The 9,514-nt window shown below is 45.6% G+C and overlaps 1 protein-coding gene across 6 annotated transcripts in view; it reads right to left on the reverse strand.

The window, feature by feature from the left end:
- Positions 1-6,786, reverse strand: part of DHTKD1 (dehydrogenase E1 and transketolase domain containing 1) — a 56,075-nt gene extending 49,289 nt beyond the window's left edge. For all 6 annotated transcript variants that reach the window (XR_012374571.1, XR_012374570.1, XR_012374572.1 and 3 more), the window contains exon 1: positions 6,522-6,786. Coding sequence is in view for 3 of the 6 variants with exons in the window: in XM_073879914.1 (XP_073736015.1) it covers positions 6,522-6,678 (157 nt within the window). In the remaining 3 variants the exon portion in view is untranslated. The remainder of the gene's footprint in view (positions 1-6,521) is intronic.
- Positions 6,787-9,514: the final 2,728 nt, after the last annotated feature.

Below are 9,514 nucleotides of genomic sequence, written 5' to 3' on the forward strand. Positions count from 1 at the left end.
AGAAAGAGAGAAAGAGAGAAAGAGAGAGAGAAAGAAAGAAAGAAAGAAAGAAAGAAAGAAAGAAAGAAAGAAAGAAAGAAAGAAAGAAAGAAAGAAAGAAAGAAAGAAAGAAAACGACTCAATGAAACCAATGTTTCAGAAAGACTAGACTAAGCCAGACAGGAACTAGGCTACAAATTTTAATACCAGTGAGGCTAGCAGTTTTATCTTTGTGAAGTCATGCATCTCTTTGAGAATTCAATGAAACCTACAGGCTCTTTGCCTAGACACACAGAGTTGTGCAAAGTCCACAGACCCTCTGAAACTTTTTCATACGGATCCATGGACCTTGGTTAGGAACACCTGAATTAAACTTTTTTTTTTTTTTTCAGCAGACCAGAATTGAAGGCCTAGACTAGGATCCCCATAGTGAAAACAGAAAGAAAGCAAGGCTTTGAGAAACACAGTGCTCAAAATTTGATATGAAGTATGAGGTGAAAAAGTTGAAGGTGGGTTGCTTCCCCAGATTTCTACAGTTCATCTGTGGCAGAGACTCCCCCAACTCCCGATATCCATTTTCCCTTCTCTTTCATAGTAGCAGACAGTCGAATTATGGCCACCCAGAATAAAGATACACGAGCCGGCCCCCCAGGCAGCCAGCCAGCTGACCATGTAAGTAAGTTCTGATGAGTGAGAAGGTAGTAGCAGTGATGTCTGCACCTTCTGGGTCTTGTCCTTAAAGGAGAGGTGTTCTCTTCCCCCTTTCCTCTGTCCTACTGGCCAGACTGTGGATGTAATGGTGACCCATTCCGGAGCAGAGTAGAGAGCAACACCCACAGGATGATGAAGAAACAACACAGAAGGAGCTTGAACCCCATATGGCTTTGCAGAGCAAAGCAGTTGTAACAGCTCAGACCTTTGGTCATCTTACTTAAGTCACTGTTATCCCAGGTCTCTGATATGGCCCTTGAACTTAGCCTATCTAATACACAATTTGGTACCCGAGGTGGGTGGCTACCGTACCAGAGCCTAAAATACACAGGACGTTGGCTTAGCAGTCCGACAGTGGGTGCCAGGTACCAGACATTTCAGACTAGAAAGCTAATGAGCACTGTGTTCTGCTGTCTGACAAAACACGCAGTAAAACTGTCCCCTGTGATATCCTGTGGGCAGACTTATGTCCACGGGGCTGTAGCTTAGTAGCATGTGATCACGGTTTCTTGTCACTTTCAGGAAAGCCCGGGGAGAAAAATGAGGTCAAGCGAGATCAAACAAGAAGAGATGGAGGGAAATTCAGCTCTGCTAACAGGAGGCCTCTGTACCTAAAAGGCAGATCCTGGCAAGTTTGGGAAATTAGAAGCACTTAGAAAAGGCGGTTCAAGGGATACCTGGATGGCTCAGTCGGTTAAGCGAGCGTCTGCCTTTGGCTCAGGTCATGATCCTGGGGTCCTGGTATTGAGCCCCATGTGGGGCTCCCTGCTTAGCGGGGAGTCTGCCTTCCCCCGGGTTGTTCTCTCTCTCTCTCAAATAAGTAAATAAAATCTAAAAAAAGAAAAAGGTGGTTCAAGAAGAGGCTGCCTCAGCAGGAGATAAGAGAACAGGCAAACCCTTCCTCAAGTACCTTCTGGAAAGCACACTTTTAGACAATGGGAGCCAGCTGAGCCTGCAAGGTCCAATAAAGGGTGTTGCCTTCCCACTATTATTTTAGATGGTCTCAAGGTAAGCACATTAAGTTTAGGGAGCTGAGTGGGTAGGGCACAGAAGCAGTAAATAAAAGACCAGAGGTTTCAAGGCTTAAAAAGTAGGTCTAGATAAGATCTTTGACTGAAGGCAATTTGCTCATAGAATGACCACAGGCAAAAAGACTGCAGACCTATGACTGTTAAAAGAAAATTGTACTGCTGGGCGCCTGGGTGGCTCAGTCAGTTGAGCGACCGGCTCTTGATTTCAGCTCAGGTCAGGATCTCAGGGTCCTGGGATGGAATCCCGTGCTCAGCAGGGAGTCCGCTTCAGGATTCTCTCTCCTTGCCCCTCCCCCCTCACAATAACAAATAACCTTAAGAAAAAAAAAGAAAGGAAAGAAAGAAAGAAAGAAAGAAAGAAAGAGAGAGAGAAAGAAAGAGAGAGAGAAAGAAAGAAAGAAGAAAGAAAGAAAGAAAGAAAGAAAGAAAGAAAGAAAGAAAGAAAGGAAGAAAGAAAAAGAAAATTGTACTGCCAAACAAATCCCAGTTCTGGTCATAAAAAATACCTGTAATTGATGACCCCTAAAGTAACTCTCAGGCTCCTAACCTTACCAAAATAAAGTGGGCTATGGAAGGTATGCAGCTCCCAAGGACGGCACACTCCCCAATGCTCACGTCAGAGATGGCCACAGAAGACAACGGTTGAAGGAAGACAGAAGGCAAAGCCAGGGGCCTGTAGTGAACTTACAACGTAGCCACATCAAGGAGCTTTTATCATTCCCCTCCAACAGGATTTGATAACTGGTTTGAATAGTGACTGCTGTAGTTCCCTCTTTCTTTTCCCAGATGAGAGTTTGCTTTGTATACTGAATGTGTCAGTAGGGTGTGTGTAGCAGTTCATAAAATTCCAGAGCATGAGAAGACCCGGCCAGCCCTGACAGAGAGGACTCTACATTCTCCGGACATAAGGGACTTTGAGATGCAGTCAAGAACCCAATGGAGGAGGGACGCCTGGGTGGCTCAGTCGGTTAAGCGTCTGCCTTCGGCTCAGGTCATGATCCTGGAGTCCTGGGATGGAGTCCCGCATCAGGCTCCTTGCTCAGCAGGGAGCCTGCTTCTCCCTCTGCCTGCAGCTCCCCCTGCTTGTACCCTTGCTCATTCTCTCTCTAGCCCACGCACTCCCTCTAACAAATAAATAAAATCTTAAAAAAAAAAAAAAACCGAATGGAGGAGAAAGGAGGTGAATACATTCTATGTATGGGAAGAAAAGCTTAGGTTATTTGAATGGTCAGAGGGGTGGAGTGTGGTGATTACTAGTTTTTTTCCAATATTTTCCCCACATAATTTTTAGCTAGTACCTGGCCACCCTAAATAAAAATTATGCTTTCCAGGGACGCCTGGGTGGCTCAGTTGGTTAAGCGTCTGCCTTCAGCTCAGGTCATGATCCCAGGGTCCTGGGATCGAGCCCCGTTTCAGGCTCCTTGCTCAGTGGAGAGTATGCTTCTCCCTCTGCCTGTTCTGCCTGCCCCTCCCCCCAGCTTGTGTTCTCTCTCTGACAAATAAATAAATTTTTAAAAAATTATGCTTTCCAGTCTCCTTCACAGATATATACTGACCAAGTTCTGGCCAGGGAGATGCTACTCGAAGTGACAGACCCAACTCTCCTCCCCCTTTCTCCTACCCAGCCTAGTAGGAGACAGTGATCTACAGAGTCACTACAAAATAATGGAGTAAATTCTGAAACAGAGAGAAGAAAAACCTGCCAAAGATCTGCATGCATCGGTAATTTTGAAGAAAGTTACAGGGTGGTCTACTTGCCTTTCAGTCTTATTCAGAGTAGTTAAAAGATAAGAAGAATGAAAAGAAAATTATTGCCCTTAGCAACAAAATTCCTTAAGCTAGATCCTATAACCATGCAACAATTGTTCCCAGGCACTGATTTCACTCTTGCCTCCCAATACCACAAGAGGCCACCATTGGCCTGCAGTTCTAACTCAATACTGAACTTTTCAAAGGTCACCAAGCACCTCACAGTAGAGCAAATTCATTACTGGGGGGTGGGTGGACAATTTGGTGATGAAGGGGGAGGGAAGGGTTTATATATAAAATCAACCCCAGAGATAATTTTCAAACCACACCAGCCCAAAGCTCCCAAAATAATTTGGATACAGTCTTCCAGTTAAAAACCACTGGCCCGGACGCCTGGGTGGCTCAGTCGTTAAGCATCTGCCTTCGGCTCAGGTCATGATCCCAGGGTCCTGGAATCGGGTCCCACATCGGGCTCCCTGCTCAGCGGGAAGCCTGCTTCTCCCTCTCCCACTCCCCCTGCTTGTGTTCCTGCTCTCACTGTCTCTCTCTGTCAAATAAATAAATAAAATCTTTAAAAAAAAATAAAAATAAAAAATAAAAACCACTGGCCCATGGGGTGCCTCGGTGGCTCAGTTGGTTAAGTGTCTGCCTTCGGCTCAGGTCATGATGCCAGGGTCCTGGGATCGAGCCCCACGTTGGGCTCCCTGCTCAGCAGAAGCCTGCTTCTCCCTCTCCTCCCCGCTTGTGCTCTCTCTCGTTATCTCTGTCACCATCCGTCTCTCTCTCTCAAATAAATAAATAAAAAGAAAATCTTTAAAAAAAACCAAAAAACTAAACAACAAAAAAACACTGGCCCAGGTTTTTCCAAGGCAAGGCTGTTTTCAGCTGTCAGGCTGTTATTAAGAATCAAATAGAGGGGCGCGTGGCTGGCTCAGTCCGTGGAGCATGCAACTCTTGATCATGGGGCTATAGGTTCGAGCCCCATGTTTGCATGTGGAGATTACTTAAAAATAAAATCTTAAAAAAAAGTCAAATAGAGACCCAATTGAGAGAGACAATCTTAAACAAGATCACAATAATTGTGCACTGAGTACACACTAATATGATTTTAAATGAAGAAGAGATTGTCGAACATGTCCTATATATACATCCCTTAAGACTGTAACAGTATTTGGCCATAGCTGGCTATGAACTTTCTGCTAGAGAATCACCTGGGATGCCTGATAAAAATCTGTACTTTTGAACCAGATCTCAGACCACTGAATTAGAACCCTGGGGTGGGGGGATGCTTGGGAACTGGCATTTTATTTTTGAAAAGATTTATTTATTTGAGAGAGAGAGCACGCTGGGGTAGGGGTAGAGGGAGTAGGAGAGCACCTCCAGCAGACTCCCTGCTGAGCTTGGAGCCCCATGCCGGGCTCCATCTCATGACCCTGAGATCACAACCTAAGCCAAAATCAAGAGTCAGATGATCAACTGACTGAGCCACCCAGGCTCCCCAGGAACTGGCATTTTATAAAAATCATCTCAAAGTGATTTGAATATACACTTAAACGTTTGAGAATAATTGACATATAAAATTCTTGACACTTGGGTGCCTGGGTGGCTCAGTCGGTTAAGCGACTGCCTTCGGCTCAGGTCATGATCCTGGAGTCCCGGGATCGAGTCCCGCATCGGGCTCCCTGCTCGGCAGGGAGTCTGCTTCTCCCTCTGACCCTCTTCCCTCTCGTGCTTTCTATCTCTCATTCTCTCTCTCTCTGAAATAAATAAATAAAATCTTTAAAAAAATAAAATAAAATAAAATAAAATAAAATTCTTGACACTTGATTTGCAAAGTGAAATAAGACATCAATAGTCTTACCCTCAAGGGATTAACAATCTAGTTGGCCAAAATGCTTTCCCTAAAGAAATCCCACTGCATCCAAGAGACAGAAATCAGGTTTACTATTAACGTCCCCTGAGGTCAAGAGCAAAATACTGAGGTTCCAATGCATAATATAAGATTCAAAGTTCGGGTTCTTATATGATGAAGAGGATCTTCATTGTTAACCTAATAGCTGGATTGAAGATTCCAAATGATCTTCCTCTAATAATCAGTCTGTATTCATCTTCTTATCTGTGAGGACTAAATATAGACAACTTTGGGGGCACCTGGGTGGCTCAGTCATGATCTCATGGGTCATGGCGCCCCAGGAGGCAGGATCACACTCAGGAGGAGTCTGCTAGAAGATTCTCTCCCTCAGCTCCTCCCCGCACTCACCAGCGCGAGCAGCGGTCTCTCTCTAATAAATAAATAAATATTAAAAAAAAAAAAAGAAAACATAGGCAATTTTGCAGCATAAACCAAATACCCAAAATAGGTCTCTTGCACATGAGCATGCAAAGAGAGGTCTCAAGAACTGATATTCATTCTCCTAATCCATTAAAGCACCAGTAACATACTTCTAAATTCAGAAAGGAGTTTAAAACTCTGAAATTAAAGTTAAAGGCTAGTTAGGTCAGGGAGTATTTACAAATAATTAATACCATGCTGTGGTCCAAGACCACCAACTAACTGCCCCCTTCACCCTCGCAGTACAGTCGTGATCCCCACACATTCTGCTCACACGAGCCTTCGAGATGGCCCTGGAAATGTATCTTTGAGTAAACTCGAGGAGCTGGGAGGTTTGTTTTTTTTTTCTCCGCCGCCCCGCCTTCGCAAAGCGCTAAGTTGCCACAAGTTTACATCCAAGGAATAGAAAAGACAAGGCCTCACAAAACCAGTCGGAACACGAACGCTGGGAAGATCACCCAAGCGTGGAACCAAGGCCGAGACCTCGACCTCAAGATTCCCCAGTTACCGAGGCTCGACAGACTATGACCCTGACCCTGACAACACCCATGCCTGCCTCCCTTGGGCCCCTCACCTCCCCTTACTCCCCACCCGCCTGAGCACACTTTGCAGACCCCAGAAGCCCGACCTCCCCCACAACAGCACCCCACTTCAGGCCTGTCGGGGAGGCCCGCTGCCTCCCCGGACCCTGCGCCCACGATCCCGGCCCTATCCCAGACCTGGAGGGCGCGCCAGGCCGCCCTGGGGCTCCCGGCTCTCGGGCTTCCTCGGCCGGTAGCCATAGACGCCCTTCTCCGTCTGGTAACCGCGCCGGAGGAGGAGCGGACGGGCTCGGCAGAAGCCTCGTCTTGCTGCTGCCACAGTGGCCGTGGCCATGTCCCGCCTGGACCCCTGGGTCGGGAGACGAGGGCCAGCACCCACCGGGAGCAAAGAAGGGTCGCTTCTGGGCCGCCTGGAACCCGAGCAGCTGGAAGCGAGAGGCGGGAGCCCCGCCCCCGGGGGGGCAACGCCCCCGCGCCTGATTGGCCAGGGGCCGGCCCCTGGGAGCCAATCCCGGTCAGCGGCCGACGGGGCGGAGCCTCGTCCCGGGATCCTGCAGGGCTCGTGCGGCCCCCGAGGCGGAGGGGAGTGGGGAGTGTTGAGCCGAGCGTCATCTGCTTTCCGGTACAAAACTCGTTATCTCTGTATGTTCTAAGGACTCCCGCCAGGAGTATTAACCCACCACCCCTCTGCTGGAGGCCCCAGAACACAACCACACAGACACGAAATTGGTTTTCACTCCGAAGGAGAAAATCAGCGACAGGGTGCAAAAAAAGTAGTGGGACGGAGACCAAGGGACGCAAGAAGGAAAGGTCATATGAAGGAGTCAGAAAATCAATATTGCTCCTTTTTTTCTTAAGAAACATTGAGGAAGAAAGTAGAAAATAGGAGAGGAGGAGCCCGTAAGAAGAGGATAAAATAAAAGTGAAAAGAAATTGGGCATGAAAGATTGCAGGCAGTGTGGAGATACTGAGATTCTCCGTTGGTCTATCTCTGGTAGAATTTCCCAAACTATTTAATTCCACAACTCACCCTTAACTTTCTCAATGCGGTGGCGGATGGAAGGGCTCTGAATCCTTCCCTAGTCAGTCATCCATCATTCCAGTCAGCCGTGCAGCTGTACCCCATACTCCTAAGAACATTACACCTATGAGCCCAAGAGATCTCTTCACCTCACTCACTGAAGCACTGTGCCCACAGAGCACTTTGCTAGGTTCCAAGGATTAATAAGATATAGTGTCTGCCTTTAATCGGTTCCCAGTCCAGTTGCATACCGAACTCAACACCCAGTATGAGAGATACTTGGACAGAGGCATGTGCCCTGCAAGCATAGAAAATCAGCACTGAGTACAAACAGGTGTGCCAGGGGACCCTCCCAAGTGGAAAGGACACTAGAACAGAATCCTCAGGGATGAAGCTGGTTATGGTGATTATGATTTTTTTAATAATTTTAACACAAAAGAGTCTAGAACACGTTTGAAAGATGTTACAAAGTACTAAATCAAAAATACAATATTTGGGAGGGATAATCCAATAGAATGAGGTCTGTGCAATGGGAAGCGATAGGATCCAAGCACAGATGATGCTAGAAAGGGAGAAGAGACATGCTTTTAATTAATTCAGGTGGAAATAAGAGAAGATTGGTGCAAAAGCAATCAGAGTTATAGATTCGATGGTAGATTTCTGAAGGAATTTCTTCTATGTGAAGTATGAGGCTATAGTTTCTCCCCCAAAAGAATTATCTGAGAAGGTGCTGGGGAGTGGGGAGGTGAGTCAGAGTTGAGAAAGGTGAGGACAGTAGGAAACTGTCATTGAGGAAAGTAGTAAAATGTAGAAGATTGTCCTAAAGTTTTGGGGGCCACCCAGTTGAGGTTGACAACCATGAATAGAAAGAGATACCAATTTCTGCTCTTTTGTGATTTTCTTCATTAATGCTCGGCTGGCTTGGCACAGAGAAGGTGGGAAGGATGATGACTGGATCCATTCATGGCTGTAATTCTTCCAGGCAGATGTGATAGAAAGGCCAAGAGACAAAGACATTCAAGATACTAGTTGGCAAACTATTGAAATTAAAAATAAACAAACAAAAAAAAATGGGCTCTATGCCGGGAAAAAAAAGGCTAGAAATATAAGAATGGACTAAGAGAAGGGAAGTGCCAATGGGTTGGTAGTTCCAATGAGGTTGAAGAATAGGTAAACTAGGGGTGCCTAAGAATCTGACTAGAACAGAAGGTAGTAGAAAGAAAATGGGATATTTGAAGCAGCTCTTTCTGCCAAGGATCCTGCCCCTGTGCTTTAATAAAAACACCTTTTTGTGCTGAAAAAAAAACGAAAGAAAGAAAATGGGGTGTTTGATGTAATGATTGCAGAAGTAATGATAAGGAGGGTTGGTTGGCTAAAGTAGAGTGAGGGAGAATGTCATCAGAGCTGAGAAGGTCAGAACTGAGAGGTCAGATTTTTAGATGAGGTGCCACAGGAACACTCACATCACCTTGGAAGTGGCAGGAATTGAAATAGAGGAAGACTCTTAGTCATGTATTGAAGCCTCTGGTGAATGATGAGGAACAACTAGGAAGTTAGCAGATGATGCTGAGCAGGGGGAAAAGGGGTGGCATAGCCCTAATGCATGGATTCAAATCAGCAGGGAAATGGGCAAAAATGTAGGCAGCAACTGGGAATAAAGATGACACAGATCCCATCCCTGGACCCCAGGTACAATCTATCCAAAATAGTTCTCAAATCTATCCACTCTCCTTCATTACTGCCTAGTCCAGGCCCTCAGCACCTCTCTCCAGGAGGACCACAGTAGCTTCCTCAATGGTCTTCTGGCCTTGGGTCATTCCTTGCCTTGCCATATTTCTTCCACATTGAGTGAGACTTATTTCCTAAAATTAATATCTGATTCACAGGGCTGTTGTCTGAATTAGAATAAGAGCATTCAATTAAAAAAATACGTAGCAGATTGTGGGAAAAGAACTATTATAATCATTACAATATTACTTATGCTGTGTTAAAACCACAGTTTATATAGTTTAATAGTTTTATTATTCCTGGAAAACTTAAATGTTTTGTTCTCTTTTCTACTATTATGTTATTTTTACATAAGACATGGATATAGACAGTTATATAGAGAAGGTTCTATATATAGTTTTATATAGATTTCTAGAATTGA

Source organism: Callorhinus ursinus, unplaced genomic scaffold (assembly GCF_003265705.2).
Source record: "Callorhinus ursinus isolate GAN/ISIS: 27379988/994484 unplaced genomic scaffold, GSC_fseal_2.0 scaffold36, whole genome shotgun sequence".
NCBI classification, from domain to species: domain Eukaryota; kingdom Metazoa; phylum Chordata; class Mammalia; order Carnivora; family Otariidae; genus Callorhinus; species Callorhinus ursinus.